Consider the following 23,764-nt stretch of genomic DNA (forward strand, 5'->3'; position numbering starts at 1 on the left):
AATTATACCAAGTCATTGCATTGTCAATATCTGGGACTAAATATGGAATAAATGTACAGCCTTTCCATTGGTTTTATGCGAGATGTCCCTTTTGAGACTGAGTGGTCATATATTGTTTTGGACAATCGGTTTGTGCAATAGACGCTCATTTGTAACGCCTGGGTACCAAAATAGCTCTGTGTAGTACCACACATGCTGTTTACAGTGTTGTTGCCCTTTGTAGTACAATCTGGCTTGATTGACAATTATTTTATCCAATAGATGAGAGTATAAGCTTTTTAACTATGTATAACATGTCTAATTTTACTTTTGGAGTAGTGTTTTATAAACCTGCGTACCCCAAAGTTGTGAATCATCATCGCCGCCTTACGCATTCATTCTGTGGTAGCAGTAAAAGACACTGCACTTGGCGAAACGTTATCAATGATTTTCGTAATCCATCCATCCATCCATAATCCATATTCGCTTATCCTGGTCACGGGGGTGCTGGAGCCTATCCCAGTGTGCATTGGGCAAGAGGCAGGAATACACCCTGGACAGGCCGCCTATCTATCGCAGGGCACACACACCATTCACTCACACACTCTTACCTATGGGCAATTTAGAGTCTCCAATTAACCTGCCTGCATGTCTTTAGACTGTGGGAAGAAACCGGAGTACTCGGAGGAAACCCATGCGGACACAGGGAGAACATGCAAACCCCACACAGAAAGGCCCAAGCCGAGATTCAAACCCACAACCTTCTTGCTGTGTGGCGACAGTGCTTCCCACTGCACCACCGTGCCGCCCTCGCACATATCTATTCATTTCATAATTTCATGTTTTTTTAAAACACTGCCACTTTTTTCAGTTTTCTGTCATTTTCAACAAATTTCCCATAACTGCTTCTTGTCTTTAACCAATATTTTCCATGACATACACCCAGCATTAATTATATAGGCTATATTGTCAGGCATATATGGTATATGATATATACCGTACCATGGGGTGGTGTAAAGTGATGTTTTTATTGGATATAGGCTATACAGTAGGCAGTAAAAACTTAAAAATTTAGCAATAGATGGGAAAACTAGAAATTTATGCAAATCATAATTTATGTAAAAAAATGTTTTTATATTAATTAAACCTTAAATAAATGTATTGTAGACTAAAAACTCTGTATGTCGAGTTTTATTATGGTATACAATTTTGACTTCACTTTAAATTCACATTTTTCATAGCAACTGATCACTCAAGATTGCCAACAATGATCGACAGCAGTGAAAGAACATAGGTCTATATTGGGTTTGTACAACATATAACACCTGCTGAAATGAGCAAGGATTTCTGAAAATTCAATTCAATTTTATTTGTATAGCACTTTTCACAGAGAACTGTCACAAAGATGCTTTACAGATAGCAAGGCAAGAAACAGCAAAAAGAACAAACTGAGCAAACACGAGGCCTCATTACATTATTATTACAGGCATTTAGCAGACGCTCTTATCCAGAGCGACTTACACAACTTTTTACATAGCATTTTACATTGTATCCATTTATACAGCTGGATATATATACTGAAGCAATTTCGGTTAAGTACCTTGCTCAAGGGTACAACGGCAGTGTCCTTACCCGGGAATCGAACCTGCGACCTTTCGGTTACAAGTCTAGTTCCTTACCCACTGTGCTACACTCCGTCCTGAACCCCAACATAGCAAGTATGTAAGGTAAAAACTCCCAGTGGGGAGAAAACCCTCAAACGGCAGCGAGAAAAAACTCCCTAATGGGATGAAATCTCGAGAGGAACCCGGCTATTGAGGGGGAGCCCATCCTCCACTGGCCAGCCTGGTGTAAAGTAGCAGTAGAATGGAATATGGAAGAAATACTACAAGGGATCTATCACAGCATATTGAATGGGTTAAGTAGGTTACAGCTGAAGTGAAAACTAACAGGAACAATAGTATAGTTCAGTATAGTGCAGTTTAGAGGAGTCGGGTGACGGATCTGGAGCTCCAGGCTGCATCAAGGGATGGGTAGGGGAGGAACGAGGCTGAAGTAATCCATGACCATGGAGCGAAGGGATCTCGTGGACTCAGGCTGGAGGCTTGGAGGCTAGAGCAGTGTTTATCGCATCATTAATAACATCATTACCCATAAAACAACAACTGTTAAAGCTGCCATAAAAAGAATGAAACTAAACACGTTAATTCACATTAATTTATCTTTTGAGTGCTCAAATACTCGAGTACCCGTGCCCATCCCTTATACATATGGACAAAAATCTACACCGATTGCAATGATACTTCTGTGGATAGTAGAAAGACATAGTGTGGACAAGGATGTCCAGGTTCACAGTGTTATCTTGCAATATTGCCTGTAGGGGGTGTGTTTTAACAAAATACTAACTTGCATTGGCTCAGTAAAGCCAAATTGTACAAGATTTGACAGTAACTCTCAAAAAAAGCTTCCCTACAGAATTCATGAGAAGCACGTTCCCAGATTCTTAAAGATAATTACATATGAATATGCAAAAAAAAAAGGCACCCATGTAGATCATGGAAATTACATTTCATGCACCTACCACCCAAGGTGGTGCTACAGCACTACTTAAAATTGTAATGTTCAAATTATTGTAGATGTACATCGAATACACACCAAAGGAGGTACAGAAGATATTTCAATAAAGTTTGCAGTCAGTGACAACGTATAAGTTGCTACCATAAATTCTGGTTGAACAATGGCTTTTCGATAGAACTCAGTTCAACTAGATAGCCTGCCTTTTAACTCTCTCTCTCTCTCTCTCTATCAAAAAGCTCCCCTCTCCTCCCCCACATTCACACTCTGAGGATTGCTGCAAGCAGACCATGACAAACCCCCTCCTTGCCCTCCCCTCTCAACACACACTTAACTGCAGTGTACAGTTCTTGTGCCTTGATATAAAGCTACATTATGTTTCTACACGTACAAAGGCACATCGCTGACCCCTGCATTACTTCAAAATAACAACATTGACATTTCTATATTCACTGAACTATGGCATTTCATAAAATACTTCCACATAAAGATGACTGCCTTTTTAAAAGATTTTACATGATTTCCCAGAACTGTAAGCTGGTTAATTTCCTTTCTATAGAAAACATGTATCATATGCTATAACCTCCCAAATTACTCCAAAAACTGTAAGACGACTTGGTTTCACTTTCTGTACAGGTCAACTTTTGTAAACATGAAGTGGCATACCATCTATTAGGGTTATATCACAAAAAATGTATCCCATCAGGACAGCTCTGTTAGGCAGTGGTTCTCTGTAGCATACAACTGCACCATCTCATCATGGTATATCTTATCTCATAAAAAACAAAATATTTGACACTTTGATCTGACACAAAGTTTGCATGACATTGTAAAATGGTAAAATGACAAAACACAGGGCCAAGTGACTTGAAAGAATTGAGGAAATATTGGGTGGCATTGCTTTGGAATACATCTTATGTAAATTTGGTGAGGCAAGATAGCCTATATTGTTTGTAATACCGTAACTTGGCGTCATTTTGATATCAGTACTTTTAATCGCAGGCCTGGATTTTGGCAGTCTGAATGAATGAGTTATAGACGGGGTATGTCTTGTATGTGTGAGTAACTTGGAATTTTTGTACGTTGAAAACGTGTTTTTTATGAGATATCATTTCTTTTTGCAAAGCGTTTTATTATGAGAGTGAGAAATGTGAAGTGACCCTGTAAGAAACGGTTGTGGATTATGGCTATCCTTGTGTGAATTTGTACAGTCTGATGAGCGTGTACCTTTTGGAGTTTTGGTTTGCTATGTATGTAAAACACTGGCTGTGACAAAGGGTGCGGTGGCGTAAGTGTAAACGCATCAGAAACGCAGGTGAAATATGACCAGTGTATGTACTCATGGATTTGACGGCCATCCAACGAGCCTTGATTGACAAAAGAATCAGCAAGCCCGTAGAATTAGAGCTCCCTAGGTCGCAACTTGTGTACCCTTCTGTCCTGCTCCGTTGTCTGTTATTTCGTGGAGATGCACTTTTAGTGTTTGTAAGGTTTATAAGGCATTTTGATAGGCTTATCTGCAGGTGGGAATCCTCTTCGCTGTTTTGCTAAGCTAGAACCGGAAAACTTGATAGTGGAGAATAGGAGCAGACGCATATGTCCCAGCAGGCTTTGCATATGAGAAAATAACAACAGTGTGAGAGAAATTAGGATGAAATGATGAAATAGCGTAGTTGAAACAAGATGTTTTTAGCAGAATGGGTATGCAGGTGAAGGTTGACATGATCACAGACTATAGTGTGAAGTAAATGAAGTGACCATGAGTGAGCTTATTATCCTTATCGAATGGTATATATAACAGTCGGTATAAAGTATTAGCTGTTAAAGTGGAGGGTTAAGTGATGTGAAATTTATTGCACTGATGTGTTTTTCTCATGTTCAGTATGAGTAGTTATAATTATGAGTGAGTCATGGTTTTAAATGTAATGTTTAAATGGGGAGTTGCAGAACATACATACGTAGTAATTGTTTGTATGTGGCTAGATAGAGAACAGGGCGAGGTGACATGAATGTAGAAACGTGGCGTTTGCTGATAAGAAGGTTTTGTACGGTAGCCAAGTGAAGAAATGTAGTTAGTAGAAATGGCAGAGTGGTGAACTGGTGTAACTTTTTAATAAAAGGAATACATTTGCCATCATGAAATGCATATGGGTGGCCGTGAGTTTGGGAAAACCAAATATAAGCGTAAGAAAACGTTAGTGTAAAAGAGGAAATTATCTTCCTGAGGGCGAGGCGGGATTCAATCCTTCAACCGGAGGTTTACCAGTCTGTGACTTAGTTAGTGCAGCACCATGACATAGCTATGCAATGCGTGAAATATCATTAGCAAACCTGTCTGTGGTTTTAAAGAAGAACACAGGCCAGCCACAGAAGAGCTCCCGAATCCATATGGCTTTGCAATATTGTAGCCGGTTAATAACTGAAGGTGCAGACGATACGTCATAATGCAGTGTATACGTTCGGTGAACAGCGGGTAGATATGGTGCAAAAGCAATAATTGAGAAGTAGTAGACAATTATTAGTGAAGGTAAAACCATATTAAAGAAATGTGTTTCTAGCTGGGCTTGAACCTACAACCCCATGTTCCCAAGACTGTAACCTTGCCCACTAGGCCACAGCAGGTGTTTAAACTGGAAATGTTTCAGAATAAAAAGGGTATGCAAGTTTTTGATTGGGTCGTGTAGGTGAAGATTTGGCTGGTGTCGGTAAAATGTCCAATGGGGAGACATGATGTTAGTGGGATTGGCGGCAGGAAAAATAAGAAGAAGAAGAATGAGGAGAAGAAGGAGAAAACGCAAAATCCCCTTAGTTTGGGGCTTTATTGTGTGGACATGTGAAGTTGTTTTTGAATTCTGTCTGTTGAAATGGGGTGAGAATGTACAGAATTTAATGTTTTTAAGGCCTGAGTGTCTGTGGCTGTTGTGGTTATTTCTGTGGGGAACCCTAAAAAGTGCCAAACTCTCGGTGCTATATAGGTATGGGGCATGCCCCCGCCAAGGCGTAACTTGGCGGGATGGCATACCTGCCATCCCAATATCATCAGTTACAACTCAGGAGGGCCTCTCAATTGTCTGTCTTTTTACACATGATTTTTTTCCATATAAATGTGTATGGAGATTTCTAGGTTAACTACGACTCCCATGTTGCACTTCGACATGAAACATCCGATCGCCGAGTTTAAAATTCTGTAACATGAGCCGGTAACTACAGGCAAGAGAGTTTACGATGTTGCAAAAACTGACAACTGCACGCAAGGTTGAATAATTAATTTCTTCTACTTAAGGGTAACGGATACTCATAATTTGGCAGTCAAGTCTAAAAATAAGGGTATGTAACATAAAGCTGAACCTATAGTTTCACCTGGGTTATGATGGCTGCTGTCAATGAGACAGGCCAGCCATTTGGATCTTTGAACAACCCATGGGTAAGTAACGTTTGTTGTTTTTAAAAAAAAAAATTTTAATAAACGCAAGGTAACAAATTGATAATAGTATATGATAATAGATAACAGTCATGTTACAGAATTTTAAACTCACTGATTGGATGTTTCATGTCGAAGTGCACCATGGGAGTCGTAGTTAACCTAGACATCTCCACACACATTTGCAAATCGCCACACGCATTTGCAGATCTCTGCCACGGCAAAAATGCAGCAAAAATCATGTGTAAAAAGACAGCCAATTGAGAGGCCCGCCTGAGTTGTAACTGATGATATAGACATTTACAGATTTATGTACGAATTTGCAAATAAGTCTGCAGATCTGTGTAGGCATTTACAGATTTATCTACGCATTTGCAAATAATTCTGCTACAATAATAGCCCCATAGTCTAGCCCTGCTGGCCGGGAACTGTGAGTGGGGTGGCTAGTGGCATTAGCCCTGCTAGCTGGCTTGCTACCATATAGTAGGTTCTTAATCAAAGATGTTCCTAGCTAGCATTATCTAGTTAACGTGTCAATGATACTAGTTTAAAAAAAAAAAAAACAATCAAGCAAATGCTTGATTTGTTGGATCTACGTAAAGGCACTTCCATTTACTAGTCACTAGTTAAAACTAGCTTCTGTTTGTGTTCTGGGAGACAGACACTTCACCCTCAATGGCTATATGACCAGCCCTGCTAAGCAAGAACTACGAGTGGGATGGCTAGCTGCATTAACCTCACTAGGTACCTAGCAAGCAAGAAATGATTTTAATCATAGAAGTGTTCGAACTTGTTAGAATAATGTAGCGTTATCCTTTATGAAGCTTAAACTGTGCGTTTTGTGTTTTTGCGACTTGCTTTCATTCCAATAAAGGATTTGTATTGATTCAATGAATTTGTGGATGCATTGTATGTTGATTGCACCCTATGTTGGGAATGGATGTGGGTGCAGCGACTTGTACATTAATAGCTAAAGCACTAGGGCTTACTATTTTTAATTTTAACATACAGATCTATATTTGCGGTGCTGCTGCTTTTGCCTGAATGCGTGATCAACCAGTGACCGTGATCACGCCCTGCTCGTGTTGATTGACAGGAGGTCTTTCAACTTTGAAAAGTCTCATTATGAAATGAAAAAGGGAGTTCGGAAATAAAAATGGCATTCGGAAATAAGTCATTCGGAAAAGTGCCATTATGAAATGAAAAAAGCCATCCGGAAATACAACATGTTATTATGAAAGAAAATATAATCATGTTATTGTGAAAATGACAATCATGAGGTGTCAATTATTTAATTATTTCAAAATAAAATGAAGTATTTACTTAATCATTGACCAATTTATTTATTTATGTATTTATTTAATTATTTAGCCTAATATCATATTGGCACGTTTAGTCCTCCATACATTTCATTCTATGTTTTCAATGCGTAATGTTCTGCCAAGCGCAGTCTTTTTACCTAGCACTCTGTGTAGTCCGAACGAATTCACCCCGACACAAACAAGGTACAAATGCAGTCCAAGAACTGTAAAGCGAAGGAAACGTGCAATATCTAGGCTACTGTATGGGCAAGCCTTAAACCCGTCAAGATAGGGTAACACTAGAAGCGCGATGGTACATAGATGATCGAAGTGTTACTTGGACAAGCGTGGAGCAAGCAATGTCTCTTCCGACAGCGTAATACACGTCATACTGAAGGTGACGCAAATACAACACGGAAGGTTTGTTACAGAAAGTTGTTTCAACCACGGAAAGTTTTAGTGTACTGAAAGAGCCTACGTATCGCTGGTTTTCTAAATATCAAGCTAGTTCCAGAGCACTTGTCTGACCTTTAGGTTATTGATCTGGAAAACGTATTGCGTTCATTCCAACGTGTGCATCGTGTGCATACACTAATTTGAGTTACTTCTCAGAACACAGCAGAAGGTAAGTGATCTATATATCTTTGTTGAAGTTAGATCTGACTTAATGTAGTATAATGTATTAAAGGCCTTTAATATTGTAACATTACTCGGGGTAGTGTCGGTTTGGCGTGACATCGCAAATTCATTCGGTACCAAATTTCTTAGCCTAATTAAGCAGACAATTACGGATACATTATTTGTTTCTTGTTAGAACGGTTTATTTTCTCAGCCTCATCGTGTTTAAGAAATCCAAGTAAAAAGATTAAAATTTTACAATTCTCATTTTGCTACCAAATGTGATGTGTCTTGCGCGTAATTAGTAAAGTTTAATGACGCTAAAAATACTTTTAGATTATAGACCATTAAATATGGACATTAAAGCTGAAACAAGGAGCCTGCATGTGAAATATGCCATGACTGTTATCTATGAGGATTACTTATGGTCGTGCTTTCAATATTAATAATAATAATAATAATAATAATTATTATTATTATTATTATTGTTATTATTATTATTATATGATATCTATATCACCTTCATTATCGTGCACACACATGCATGGAAACATGTAAAGCCTACACACGTGCACACTCCTGCACATATGTGTAATTCTAAAATTGTTTTGCATAGTTAATTCTCTCTCAGATCTTGTATTTCCTGTATAATATTTGCTTGCTGATCTTGTCACGGGGCTGATTTTATTAGACCATAAAAATCATGTAGAGCACAGATGCGTTTATGAATATTTTCCTTTGTCGGAACACTAAACAAGAAGTGCTGCTTTATAAGGATCCAAGTGCAGATGGCAGTTGCAAACTCTAGCACAGATGAAAATCTGTTTTTGTATTTTTACAATGTGAATGTGGATGTTTTATACTTTCCCTTTAATTTTCCTTTCTTGCTGATGTTGCGCATGCTGTCTCCCATACCTGTCAAATTAGACTGCTTATTATGCTCTTAATCAGACAGAAAATTTTACAATTTCCTCATTACAAATTATGCAAAGTTGATGCTAGATTTGACGACCAGATACACTATATGACCAAAATCCCTGTTTACCATTATAATCACTGGCACTGCTATTGTTCAGATATTAAAGTATTAAAGTCACGGTTTTACAATGACATCAACAATAATCCAGTTTAGCCACATGTAATTTTCTTTTTAAAGCTGTGTTTAACAAGCAATGACCTATATGTTATATAGCCATAACTGGCTTTTATAACACTGAAGTAAACAAATTGTCAAATCAAGTTTCAAACATAGGCAAAATGTTTTTATAAATCAAAAGATAGTTACTCACACTTACTCTGAACTGAATAGTACAAACTGCATGAACTCCACCACAACCCCTACCTGAGGGACACTGAAGTCAATTATAAACTGAAAGAATGCTTTTATAATTAAAAAAATGGTTAGTCATCTTCATTATGAACTACTGTTTGCAATGAACCCCAAATGAAATAAAAGAACTATGGAATGTAAGGCTAAATGTTTTTTTTTTTTTTTTGTTTATAAATACTTTTTCTTCCATTTTTGTTGAAGCCCCACTTTACCTGTATGTTTGATTTGCATAAGCTTAAGTAATTAAAGAAAAAATTGAAAAGCTTCCCTAGATGGAATACATCTTCAGCTATTATGGTTTAATAAAACTTCCCCAAGGTGTATTTTGTAAAGACAAGCTCCTGCACATGAGACGCAAGCAGTCTGGAGTGATGGGGAGCCACAACATTCCTTGCTATACTGAAAAGCTGCTTGAAGCACTCGTTGGGGAGCAGGTCAAATATTTTAGAGCCACATGAGCCAGTGCTGGCTGTGTCATTAGCCATCAACTTGTGTCTGTAATGTTTTAAGGCTGCATTTTTTACTATGTACTACCACTATGCTGATAGCGGTAGTATGGACGTATCCTGCATTACAGCATCAGCTTCTGCACCAGTAGCAACCTAATTTCATAGACATTACGAAACCATAATATGTACAAAACTATAGTACAAAACTAATAATATAGTACAAAACTATTTTCTTGAAAATAAAGAACACAATTGAACCAATTTCAACATTTGTATCTCTAAATTATAGTGGTTTTGTTATATAGGCCAAGGAAAATGTATCGAGGCATATTATGAAACCACTACATTTGAGGCCAAAAGTTTACATGCACCTAGGCTATAGACATTCAAACTCAATTTTTCACAACTCCGCACATTTCATCTTACCATAAATTTCATGTGCTAAGTCAAATAGCGTATCTATTTTATTTCCATAAGAGGTAATTTCAAAATAATAGCGAAGAGACACATTTATTTCAGCTTTTATGTACTATATCAGTGTAGCAGTTGGTCCGCTGGAGAGGCGGATTGGTCTCGGCTGCACCAGCTGATGGAGAGCGCATACATACCTAGGTTGCGTTAGCTAATCAGCCCTGGTGCTTAAAGGTAAATGGTAAATGGTAAATGGACTGCATTTATATAGCGCTTTTATCCAAAGCGCTTTACAATTGAAAGGTGTGCTGCTCTTCACAGTTCGGGGCCGAGACTGGGAGCTAACACCGAGAACGCAGTTATGATTTTTGGTTCCTTTTATTTTGAGCACTGAAAAAAGGAAGGAATCCTCAGCTGGGATGCTGGAGGAGCTGGACCTGGCCGGGAAGGTGGGTCAGCTACAGAGCAGGGAACTGAAAAGTTGTTTTACTTTCTTTTGTCTTTGTTATTTTGACTTGTTTTTTTAGTTAATTGTTTTTGCCCGGAACCCGTGAGGGGGAATGGTGAAGGTGTCCGTTTATTTTATTTCATGTTTATGTGGGTGCGCTCTCTCTCTCTCCATGCGACAGACAACGGTGTTGCCCGGTACTGACGCATCTTCCTCCCCAGAGTGCCACGCTTAGTGTGTGACAATCAGATTTTCAGTGGGTCAAAAGTTTACATACACTTTGTTAGTATTTGGTGACATTGCCTTTTAATTGCTTAACTTAAATCAAACGCTTAGGGTAGCCTTTCACAAGCTTCTCACATTACTTTGCTGGAATTTTTGCCCATTCCTCCTGACATAACTGGTCAGGTTTGTGGGCCTCCTTGCTCAGACACGCTTTTTCAGTTCAGTCCACAGATTTTCTATGGGATTCAGGTCAGGGCTTTATGATGGCCACTCCAGTACTTTCACTTTGTTGTCTTTAAGCCATTTTGTTACAACTTTGGAGGTATGCTTAAGATCATTGGCCTCCTGGAAGACCCAGTTGCGGCCAAGTTTTAACTTTCTAGCCGATGTCTTGAGGTGTTGCTTCAGTATTTATAGATAATCCTCCTTCCTCATGATGCTGTCTATTATCTGAGATCTATTATCAGTTGCTTTTCGAGCAAAACACCCCCACAACATGATGCTGCCACCCCCATGCTTTACGGTTGAGATGGTGTTCTTTAGATTAAAAGCCTCACCCTTTTTCCTCCATTCATAGCACTGATCATCAAAAACAAATAGTGTAAACAACTGTCAAACATTTGAAATCTGTTTAAATTCATGGTTTATTAACTATAAAACCTATATTTGATACATACAAGATACATGTTTTATAGTATGTAGGCTACTTAATGACGGTTATGCTGGTGAATGTTCAACCATTACTTTGTAATAATGTTTTTTCAAAGAAGTATTTAATTTCAAAAAAGGGTGCTTCATTTACTCTCAATATTAAAATTTCATGGTGGGTGTCAACCTATTCAGTTATATCGCCTTGGAGACAGACACATGATACTATTGTGCAGGCACTTGGCATCATTTGTTACCCACTTTTTTCCAGAACATGACAGTTAAATTTTATTTTATATTGGCTTGACTTTTACAATATGTTATTGTGTAATTAGTGATAGTGTACCAGAAGACTAAAAATGTAAGCATGTACCTCACAATCCTTAGAAACTAGATTGAGTTAAATTCTTGCTCACGGAAGCATACAATATGTCGTCTCATGCAGAAAAGGGTTTTCTGTAGGAGTCTTTGTGACTGTGGAGGAGGGTTAATACGTGTAACTTCTGAGAACAGGAAATCCACTCAAGAATTAGTGGTTGTTCTTCCCCTCGTAGTCCCATCTCACGTTGCTTGCTTTGCTTATTATTCTTAGCTGTGTAGCTCGCTAGCTGGTTACAAAATATAGTATTGATGTGTAGCATCATGGCACTAGTCAGTCTCATCCCACAACTTTTTGTATTGTGTTTATACTTTTTGGCACTATTGGATTCCTCATTTAATTTGTTGCAAGTATATATAAATCAGCAATTTAAGGATATTCAAAGTTTACGTGTTGTGAACTTTGAATATTTGATATGACAGCCATGAAGGTTGATGCCAGCCCAAGTGTCATAAATGTTTCCATGTTCTCCCCGTGCCAGTGTGGGTTTCCTCCGGGTACTCCATGTTCCTCCCACAGTCCAAAGACATACAGATGGGCTAATTGAAGATTCTAAATTGCCCATAGGTATGAGTGTGTGAGTGAATGGTGTGTTTGCCCTGCGATAGACCTGTCCTGGGTGTAATCCTGCCTCTCGCCCAATGCACACAGGGATAGGCTCCAGCAACCCCTGCGACCCTGGTCAGGATAAGCAGGTGTATAGATAATGGATATATGGATGCTTTCTTGTCAGAAGCAAGGTTGAAAATTGACACCCAATTTAAGACTGGAATGTACTGCATGTATTTTGCTAAGACTTTGGCCATATAAAGGTATAGCTAATATAAAAAGATTATTTGTTGTGTGTGTTGGGGAGTGGCGATAATTTTTCCTCATTTTCCTGCCCAATGTCAACTGTAGATTGTTCAACTTCTGCCACATTCTCCATCAATGCCACTTTTAATTGTAAACTGAAAACTGAACATTGTGAGTCACAATGATAAGGAGTCGCACAGTCCCCACAGACGGACAAAATGAGGAAGTAACTCCACCTGCTAAAAACTTTTCATTTGCATCAGCTTCCTGTTTTTCAGCATGCTGTTCCAAATTAGATCACAGAGATGTGCACTCAGACACGACAGACATGCACACATGCACACAGATTCCAAAAATATAAATACAATTTTAATCTCATTTTAAGCACATGCTTTGACAAAATTGGCTGAATTTTGGTGTTATAACAAAATCATGGAACCCTTAACCTATCTGCTGTATACTCACAAAACTTAATTGGGACTGGCAAGAGAACTCTTGGGCCTATACTGTAGATAATGCTTCATTCATCTGTGCTGAAATATGCAACTATGCAGTAGTAGTACACTGCTATACGTTTTCTTATCATAGTGTAGGATCCCTTTTCTGTAGATAAAGAACGTTGTTTCTTAAATTGTCATTCTCCATCATTATTTCATGCATTATTGATGCTGTGTTCAATTTAGGCCTACATTATAGACGACAGGCTTTGGGAAAAGCCTGACAAATATGTTGCAAATGTCACTGTTCTCCAACTGATATTAATTTACTGCATTCTTCTGTCTACATTCATAACTAAGTGAAAAGCAATATAATAATTTGTCTAAAACAGTCATAAAAATGCAAGATTGGATGTCCTAAAGCATTCACATTTCTTTGGCTATAATAGTGTTGTAATCTGTAGCAACACAGCCTAATGTACCTGCATCAACCCTTGCGTGCGAATGTCAAATCTGGGCAATCCTCACCCATTTAGGGGGCGATATAAATAAAGGCTTTATAAATCCTGATTTGAACATCACAGAGACTTGGAAAATAACTTAAATAAAACCAATACCTTTTATAGTACTATATTAGATTATATACATCATTTATGTAGAAATAAAGTGCCAAAAATGCAATCTTGGCAAAAATGTAAAAAAAAAAGAAAGAAAAAGTTTTTCAATTTGTTGGTCAATAAGAAATATGACAGTGTTTGTTGTGTCTCTTCATTATTGCATAATAATATGTACAGATACCATATGCCCATAATATTAAAGGCAAAACTGGAAAAAGGCAATGATATTTAATATTTATACTTAAAATGTTTCATCAATCAAGAATGATGACATTTCTGTTTTCACTCAATTATTTTTCTTGTGTATCTTTCTTTGATTATATTTTAATTGTAATAAACCACTGAGGACTTTGAAGTTAGAGACAAAAAGGATGTGCTCATTGGCTCTATATAAAAAAACCCTCCTACCTCCAGCCCAGGCATGACATTTTCCTATTTCCTGAATAATTCATTCCAGAGTTGAGTTTGCTTTAATTGAATCACATATGCCCTGAACCTGGGTAACTGTGTTTAAATTAACCTAAGGGATTGTTTACTAATCACACTGATAACACCACTTGTGACTGTTTTATAACATTGTCACTTTATGCCTGTCCCCTAGTTGGTGTTGTGCTGCTTGTATTTATTGACAGAATTATTTTTATTTTATTATGCATATTTTTACTTGGTTGGTTTTAATGATTGTTGCTCTTTTCAGATATGGTATCACAAGGCTGCCTCAGTCTCATCAAATACTTCCTGTTCCTGTTTAATCTGTTCTTTTTTGTAAGTACTGTTACACACGCGCACACACACACACACACACACACACAAACCTATAGCTAATAGTAGCATGTATTTTTATTATTTTTTTCCACTTAGAATGCTGTACATGTAGTCCACCATATAGAATTCTGCTCTCATTTTCTTGAATCAAAAAAGAATCAAAGGTTTTTAGTTTTTAATTTGCTTGTATTTACAGTATGGTATAAAGTGTGATATTAAATGAGTCAGTGCATATATTAATTTGGTTTTCCTACCTGCCTTCTAGACCCTGGGATTGCTCCTGCTCTCTCTTGGATTATGGATTGTGTTTGATGAAGTGAGCTTCTTCAGTGAGTGTTATATTTTGTGTTTTGAGTACTTTACCATAATAGACTACCGACACAACAACACAATAATCAATTTAGGATTAGCATTAGTACTTTATTCCTTTCAGATGTGAACATATTAATGGGCATCCTCCTAAAATTCGGCAATTCATTTTTGGCTCCTGTAGGGGACACGAGTCTCTGGTCTTAATCTCCAAGACAATGTACTCTACTATGCTGAAATACTACAAGGGACTACACGGGACATTCGGTAAAAATAAAATAATCTCCCATCTCCCATTCTAGAAAAATCTGCCCAAGTGACATCTTTTTGGGTTTCCAGAGCAGCCAAATCTACTCTCAAGAGCTAGTAATCCTCAGGATGCAGCTATGCTCTCCAGCTGCAAGAATAGTGAAGCTAACCAGACACTGTACTTCATTGGCCAGCCAGCTATCACTGAGAAATTTGGCGTGTAATTCAGCATGACACAACTGGGCAAAAGATAGCTTATATACAGTAAAAACTGGTCCTAGTCCTTACTCTCCAGGTAGAGGTCTGTGGTACGTGACATTAATTAATAGGTCTCATGCAGTGGGAAACGATAGAAATAACATGTACTGCAAAACAACTGCAAAAGTAACAAGTGCTTGAAGTTTAAAAAAAACAGCGGGCAGTTGCCACAGGGAACAAATACATTGATAGGCTGGTGGATTTCATCAAATCGGTCCATCATGGAAACATATAGTATGCCTTTTTGCCTGTAATAGAACGTTGTTAGAAACAAAGCATGCATAAATTGCATTACTAAAATAATAAAACACGATTGCTGTGTGTCCATTTTTATTTCTTATTGAAGTTTGTTTTGTTATATCATATTGTAACCCACATTGCAAGGTTTGAGTCTTTGGAACACCTGTTGTCGCTGACAGCATTACTGTAACGGAAGGAGCACTCGGCATCAACAAGTGTCTTCTTAACATTTAAAAATGGAACACTGATTTAAAAGGAAAACAAGCAAATCATTTTTCATTCCTTTTAACGGGACATTACTATTTCCAATCAGTGCATGAACACTGTGATTGGAGTGCATAACCTCTCTGCAGTTTTTTTTACTCACATGCACATGGATGTTCCCCTTAATTACAGCTAAGGATTTCAACCTTGGATTTTTCCATTGTAAAACTACAAAAAACGTCTTAAGAATAACTTTCCTTCATTCAAACCATACTTTTCCATAAAAAAATTATTTTTCATTGTAAAAGCATGGTTAATGTTCATAAGTTTATAATTCCACAGACATTTATTGACAATAAAAATTCAACGCTCTCTTACATCTGCAACTAAAGAAAATACAAATTTATCACTGTTACAGTGACTGTTGTTTTATCTTCTCTTTCAGTGCCAGCCCCCTCTTCCCTTTCTCTCTCTGTACTCTCATATTTTCTGGCCATTGGGGGCACTGTCACTATGGCAGTGGGCTTTTTTGGATGTGTGGGTGCACTGAAGGAGGTCAGATGCATGCTGGGAATGGTGAGTTGCTTTATTAATTCATTCATTAATTAGTTATTTTATTTATTTATCTATTTATTTATCAGGGAGGTCTCACTGAGACTAGAGTCTTTTTTACAGGAGAGCACTGTGTCATGGTTTTGGGTGGATGTATCACCCAGCTCCATTCCTTTCCCGTCCTGCTTCACTAATTCGAGTGTGCCACATCAATTTAGCTAAATGGGTTTTAGGCGTGCAGATTTCACTCTGCCTGCAAGTCCTCCTGCGCTCATTGGTTAGAGGTCTACAGGCGTGTTTAGTGCATTCGCAGTTGCACCTGTCGAACCTTACTTAAGGTCTGTGTTCACAGAGAAACAACGCTTTAGTGTCGCCTATACACGAGAGCCGGTACTGGTACTGAACAAACTCCGTATATCTGGGTTGGTCTCAGGAGGTATTCTTTGAGAGAGAATTGCGGGTGTAGTTTCGCCCTAGCTTATGTTAGCTGTCTTGAGGTCTCTTAGTTTCAGTTCCTGTGAGTGGAACTGTCGCTTAGTTCACCTTCAGGTGCATTTGTTTTCTGTTTGTTTTCTATAGGCTTTCGTTTACTCCTTAGCGGATTGCCTTATTTATTTGGGATAGTCTCCCGTGGAGTGAAGCCATTTTCTTTTCTATTTTTTCTCCTATATCCCTGTGTCTCTCTTAGAGACTTGGTGGTTATTCTCTTTGGGGGAATAGCTTTTTGAAACCTGTTCTGTCGCGGTAGTTTTTGAGGTCACTAATGTCTCCACCTTTGTGTACAGGCAGGATATATTGCTTTCCACACCTAAAGTTGGGGACACTTTGCATTATTTTTACAATTGTAAGCTACTGAGAAGTGCACATTTAACAACTGACATTTGCAGATTTTCTGTCATATTTGATGCACACACATAATGATGGCTGTCTTTGAAGAGCACAATGTAAAGACAGAATAGACAGGCACAGTTCTCTCGCGAGAATGTTATTTTTTGTGGTACACCTGTACTCATGAGAATACATTTTTTCCACAATATTTTGAAACCAAAACAAACATGGAACCCATGCAGCTTGTAACAATTGTGGTTTGTGTGGTGATATGCATAGAAAAAACTGACATTAGAATTGTCATTATACAGACTCTCATAAGTCTGCTGCAAATCCATGAGTCGCTCATCATTTTTGACACGCCAGAAAACATGTTTATTCGACTCAGCCATTACGCATGTTGGATCTTGTGTTTACTTCCGTATGTTCCCCCTCTTCCTTCCTCTGTAGCAAATTTTTAATTTTCATTTACTATTGAAAATTCCTGTTGCGACTGAAGTCTTTGAAAAGCGCAAACCACAGGATTGTGCAAGGGCTAGCCCTGATAAAATCATGTTTGATTTAATTGTAGTGCTGAGGACTGGGATTGTATGATTGATTTGAGTCTTTCACTCTCCCACACATAACAATTACAGCTTTGACTACACAGTGTGACTACCCTGGACTAGTGCAGAGTCTACCTGATATTCTTGCCAAATAGGGCTAAAAAACAGTGTAATGTGTCCCCAGCTTAGGGACAGTGCCAGAAATTAGAGTTAAATTGGTTTGAGAGCTGTAAAAGGCTCATCCCCCATAACTTTTCGTGGCCATAGCTAGTAATGCATCAAGCACTTCCTCTTCTGTAAAATGCCTAATGGAGAGTGTTATGAGATGCCTATCTTTTCCGGGAGTCTTCGGGCGAATGGTGGGATCGGAGCCAAGTGGTCTTGTATCGCGTTGGATCCCATTGGGATAAAGGACAAGTTTGGTCAACATCAAAGCGGATGCTCATTTCAAGAGTATTTTCTACTAATAAAGCTAGAATACTGAGTTTGTTGTTGCCATTCAGAGTTTGGTTGCAGGAGCACTGAATGTCTGAGTTGAGCAATCTGAGGAAGCCGGCATCCTGGCTACTAGGGGCTTGCCTGAAGGGATTAACAAGAGCTTGAAAAATAAAATAAGGAAGGGAGGCAGTCAAGCTGCCCTCAGTCAAAATTCAAAACACAATTGCTGTAGTTTCCTTGATTTTCTTCTTAACCCTGTAAGAGAAAAATTGCCTGAAATTCCTCATTTGATGTTAGGCTAGAGCATGTACTGGACTTGATCCATCTTGTCTTCCTGCAGTATTTCTTCCTGCTCACAGTCCTGCTGGCAGCTCAGATTGTAGGAGGAGTTATTTTCTTCACACAAAAGACTGCGGTAAGGCATTTGTTTGTTGTTATCATCACTCTTTGTGCCATTGTGAATGCTACAGTGTCAAGTTAAGATTGACTGCTGGGTGGCTTATCCTGTTATAACACTGTTCTAGTGCATGACTGGGGTCCACAGTTTAATTTTGAATCTGGACGTGCCTAGTGCCGACTGTGACTGGCAGCCCCATTGGGACACACAATCGGCTCTAGTGTTACCCTGGGATGGGCAGGTTTCACCCAGCCAGGAATACAACTCATCGCTCAGTGCAACCCCCTCCGAATGATCAGGCACCCACAAGTCCACGTGTTGAGCCATACATGAGATATCCTCCTCTGACTCATGTCTGTATAGGTGAACTGCAGTGTGATAAGAAGTGGCGGCAACTTAACATACTTGTCTGCTCTCTCTCAAATGGATAATGGAGTTTGCAGCAATGAGTGCTGAATTATATATGTACAATTGGAGATTCCAGATATGGAAGAAAAAGAGGAGAACATATAGATATGAACATTCATTTTATAGTATTTATTAACAAATATAAACATAAAAATCATGTTTTGTAGCTATATTACTAAACATACATAGCATGTCATTTATATTGTCATGTACTCAAAATGTTTTAAATAACAATTGTGCTTTATATTGTAAAATAATAAACAAACAATTAAAAAACAATACTTTATTGCAGGACTTACAAATAAATGTGTAAAATATTTCTGAAAATTTACTTACCATTTCAATTTGGAGACACTTGGCAGAGAGGTTGATTGATAAAACAAAATTTATGAATGCAGATTGATTAACAATAGTATTACCATCCAAACTGTCTTTGTCTTGTTTTAGTTTGAAAACAAAGTAAAAGAGCATGTGCTCCAAATCATCACATCAATCAGAAAGAATAACTCCAGTCTGAACCATTTTGAGAAGACTCTGGAGTACATACAGAGAGAGGTAAGGTACATTACTGTATACAGTTGAGGCCAAAAATTAAAAAAAACATACACCTAGGCTAAAGATATTCAAACTCAGTTTTTCACTCCGCACAGTTCATGTTACCATACATTTCTTTTTGCAAGTGTATTAGGGCAGCTACTTCACATCAGAGGTAATTTTATTGGAGACAAATTTATTTCAGCTTTAAATCACTATATCAGAATTCTAGTGGGTCAAAAGTTTACATACGCCAAGTTGACTGAATCTTCCAGACAGTCTGGAAGATTCCAGAAATTGATGTAATGGCTTTTAGAAGTTTCTGATTGGCCAACTGTCATAATTAGGAGTCAATTGGGAGTTAATTGGTACCTGTGGCTGTATTTAAGGGCCTACCTTTAGAGCCACTGTGTTCTTGCCCTTGACACTATGGGAAAATCCAAACTACTCGACTAAGACCTCAGAAAAAGAATTGTGGACTTCCACAAGTAGGGTTCCTCCAATGTCCAAACAACTAAAGCTACCACGAGCATCTATACAAACAATTGTATGCAAATATAAAAATCTTTATCACACAGACACTGGAGGCACAGGTTCAGGAAGGAGACACAAATTAACTCCCAGGGCTGAAAGAACTTATGTCCAAAAGGTTCAGCTGAACCCCAAAACAACAATAAAGGAACTGGTGAAGGAATTGGAGGCATCAGGTATCAAAGTATCTACATCTACCATTATGAGAATCCGCCATGGCCTGAAAGGCTGTCGTGTAAGGAAGCCCCTACTCCAAGACAGGCATAAAAAAAGCCAGAATGAAGTGTGCAGGTGATCACCAGCATAAAGACCTAGCCTTTTGGAGGAGTGTTCTCTGATCAGATGAAACAAAAGTTTAACTGTTTGGCCATAATGATCAGCGCTATGTATGGAGGAAGAAGGTTGAGGCTTTTAATCCAAAGAACACCATCCCAACTGTGAAGCCTGGGGGTGACAGCATCATGTTGTGGAGGTGTTTTGCTAGAAAAGGGACGGGTGCACTTCATAAAATAGATGGCATCATGAGGAAGGAGGATTATCTAAAAGTTCAAACTTGGTCGCAACTGGGTCTTCCAGCAGGACAATGATCCTAAGCATACATCCAGTGTTGTAGCAAAATGGCTTAAAGACAACAGTGAAAGTAATGAAGTGGCGATCACAAAGGCCTGACCTGAATCCCATAGAAAATTTGTGGACTGAACTGAAAAAGCATGTCCGAGCAAGGAGGCCCACAAACCTGGCTGAGTTACACCAGTTCTGTCAGGAGGAATGGGCAAAAATTCTGGAAAAGTATTGTGAGAAGCTTGTGAAACGCTACCCCAAGCATTTGATTCAAGTTAAGCAATTAAAAGGCAATGCCACCAAATACTAACAAAGTGAAAACTTTTGACCCACTGAAAATCTGATATAGTACTTAAAAGCTGAAATATATATTTCTTAGCTATTATTTTGAAATGACCTCTTATTGAAATAAGGTAGATACCCTAATTGACTTAACACAGGACATGTATGGTAACATGAAATATGTGGAGTTGTGAAAAATTGATTTTGATTGTCTTTAGCCTAGGTGTATATAAACCTTTGGCCTTAACTGTAGTTCCCCCACACTCCACTTTCCTTCACTTTCTTAAAGACTAATACTCATCTCATCTGTCTATAAGACTTTGTTGTAGAACTAAATGTATTTTTAGTGTTTTGCATCTTGTGGTGAGCCCTCTGAGGTTATTCTGGTGTGGTCTTCTCTTTATGGTCTTTGACACATATATGCCTACATCTTGTGGAGTTTTCTTCATCTGTTTCAACAATTGACAATTGACAATTGTAAGTACTGAGTCATCCACTACAGTGGTCTTTTATGGTTCTTGGTCCTCATGTTGAGAGACCAGGGTTTCCCCCAGAAAAGTTGTTAGGCCCGGTGGCAAGTATCTTTTGACAGGAGTCAGCGGCCGGCGGCCAAGTGTCTTTTTTAACAGGGGCCCGGTGCGGGCCAGTGACAGACTGATGGCAGCATTAAGGTAGGGCCCTATAGTTTCTGTGATAACAGAATCACGGACGGAATCGTGGAATTGAGAATTTAAAAAAGCTATAACACAGATTCCATAGGGCCCTACATTAAGTCAGTGCTAAAAGCTGACTGGAGATTTGAAAATAAGCCTACGTAATGTGAATGTTGTTATAAATAAGTCATTTATTCAACACACATTTAAAAAATCAACAACTATTTACAGCATAGCAGAGTCTTACAAAGAATCTGACAACAATGTACAGTCTTGGAATCCTGTGTTTTCAACAACAACAAAATAAATTAAATTAAATTAAATTAAATTAAATTAAATTAAATTAAATTAAATTAAATTAAATAATATCAAAGTTTTTGCACAAAAAACTTGAAAAAAGTCCTGATTGGCTACTGAATCTTACAGCCTTGGAATGCTGGGCACATTTCAACAACAACAAAAGAAATTAAATTAAAATAAAATAAATAATATCAAAGTTTTTGCACTCTACAAAAAACTTGTATTCAAGTCCTGATTGGCTACTGAATCTTACAACAAGCCTTGGAATGCTGGGCACATTTAAATATTTAAAAAACTGTCTAAGGTTTTTTGGCTTTTACCTTTCCTCCATGACATTATCCCTAAATGTCACGAGGAAGTATCTGTGTTACTGACTGTTTGGCTAGCTAGCTAGCTACGTTAGCTAAATTACCACGTTGTCATAAGATTTTTCCAGACCATGAAAACTGCGTGTTTTTACATTTTGGACAGATGTGGCTCCTGAGTAAATCTATCATTGTTTCCGTTGCAGCACTTTCGACACAAGCAATATCAAAAAAATCCTGAAATTTCTTCTTATTGTGAAGAGTGCCTGACCCTCAACCGTAGCGTTTTTTCCCCAAAGATGGTATTTCTAGATATAGCCTAATTTTGCCGCTGTGTTAACACATTTCTACGGTTGCCGGTCAGGCACTTTTCACTGTAAGAAGAAATTTTAGGATTTTTCCGATATTACTTGTGTCGAAAATGCTGCGATGGAAACAACGATAGTTTTACTCAGGAGCCACATCTGTCCAAAATGTAAACAAGCAGGCAGTTTTCACGGTCGGGAAAAAAGTTACTATTTAAAATTTTCCTGAACTCCCCTCAGTGCCAGAAGAACATCAGACAACCCAAAAATACATCCCAGTTTAAGTAAGCATCATGTATTCACGCCTCTTGTATGTATATGAAGTTCCCAATATGCCATTGTCCACTCCTAAATCTTTTGGAATTGCTCAGGTGTCTGAACAATTTGTACTGGTCGGGATGGATCTTGCGGGGAAACTGACAGGAACTCTAAGAGGCAATATGTACATATGATTGACTGAAATACAAAGTGGGCCTAGGCATATCCACTAAAGTCTAAACAAGCGTAGGATATAGCATAATGCATTGTGGATTTTGTTTATAGAATTGGGGCTCTTAAAAGAATTCTCATTGTCTGAGGAGGGGAATTTGGGAATTTGGGTGCTTTCCTATTATCCTACTACTTGAATAGCCAGTTTTACACTGAAGGGAACTTTGACAAGATGGACCCAATAGGGCTCTACAGTGCTCCTATTTTAGGAGCATTTGCTCCTGAAAATGTATGTGTGCCAACAGGAAAAATAATTTAGGAGCACATCTACTAATTGGGAGGCATTAGTGTGCTCCTAAATTTTTCAACACAGGAGCACGTGTGCCCCTTGTTTAGTGTTAGCGTAGAGCCTGGCCCAATAGTCCATCTTGTCAAATTTATATATATATATATTAGGGATGAGCGACCCTAATATATATATATATATACGTATCTGTATCTGTTCAACCAACTAAATTATCTGTATCTGTATCCGTACTCGGAATGGGCGGGGATTACACCGGAAGTGGGCAGGATCTACCCGGAAGTTGGTATTTTAACCTCTTACCAGCGCAAAGCCCCCAGTGGTTGACATGCCGGCGTGCCGACATTACTGAACTCAGACATTCAGTGCTACTGCAACCAAAGTATGAGTTAATAACAGAAACGCCTTGTTTTAGTTTCATTGGTAGACTATACATGACAACTATGCCGAATACGGAGTTTCGCAGCGCCACCATTGTCACTCTGGTCGTTCATTTAACATGCGTCACCCCCTCCCTGCAGTCTCATCTGCAACTACACCCTCCCACCCAGCTAATGGACAATATTTAATACGGATTGTCCAAGGCAATATATGACCACTCAGCCTCAAAAGGGACATCTCTATGCATAAAACCAATGGTAAGGTTATGTATTTATTCAATATTTAGTCCCAGATATTGACTGTAGAATGACATGGTATCATTTTTTAAAACTTTGTCTCGTTTATTTCGTTATT

The 23,764-nt window shown here is 38.4% G+C and overlaps 1 protein-coding gene across 7 annotated transcripts in view; it reads left to right on the top strand.

Annotated features, from left to right (window-relative positions):
• The first annotated feature begins 7,462 nt into the window (after window positions 1-7,462).
• cd37 (CD37 molecule) overlaps window positions 7,463-23,764 on the top strand; it is a 40,155-nt gene continuing 23,853 nt past the window's right edge. For 3 of the 7 annotated variants that reach the window (XM_064324500.1, XM_064324504.1, XM_064324507.1), the window contains exons 1-6: window positions 7,702-7,900; window positions 14,330-14,397; window positions 14,663-14,726; window positions 16,103-16,233; window positions 18,361-18,435; window positions 19,273-19,380. In XM_064324500.1, coding sequence (XP_064180570.1) covers window positions 14,332-14,397; window positions 14,663-14,726; window positions 16,103-16,233; window positions 18,361-18,435; window positions 19,273-19,380 — 444 coding nt within the window. In that variant the 5' untranslated portion in view covers window positions 7,702-7,900; window positions 14,330-14,331. The other 4 variants (XM_064324501.1, XM_064324502.1, XM_064324505.1 and 1 more) reach the window with 4 other exon arrangements.

This window comes from Anguilla rostrata, chromosome 2 (assembly GCF_018555375.3).
Source record: "Anguilla rostrata isolate EN2019 chromosome 2, ASM1855537v3, whole genome shotgun sequence".
Taxonomy (NCBI): Eukaryota; Metazoa; Chordata; class Actinopteri; order Anguilliformes; family Anguillidae; genus Anguilla; species Anguilla rostrata.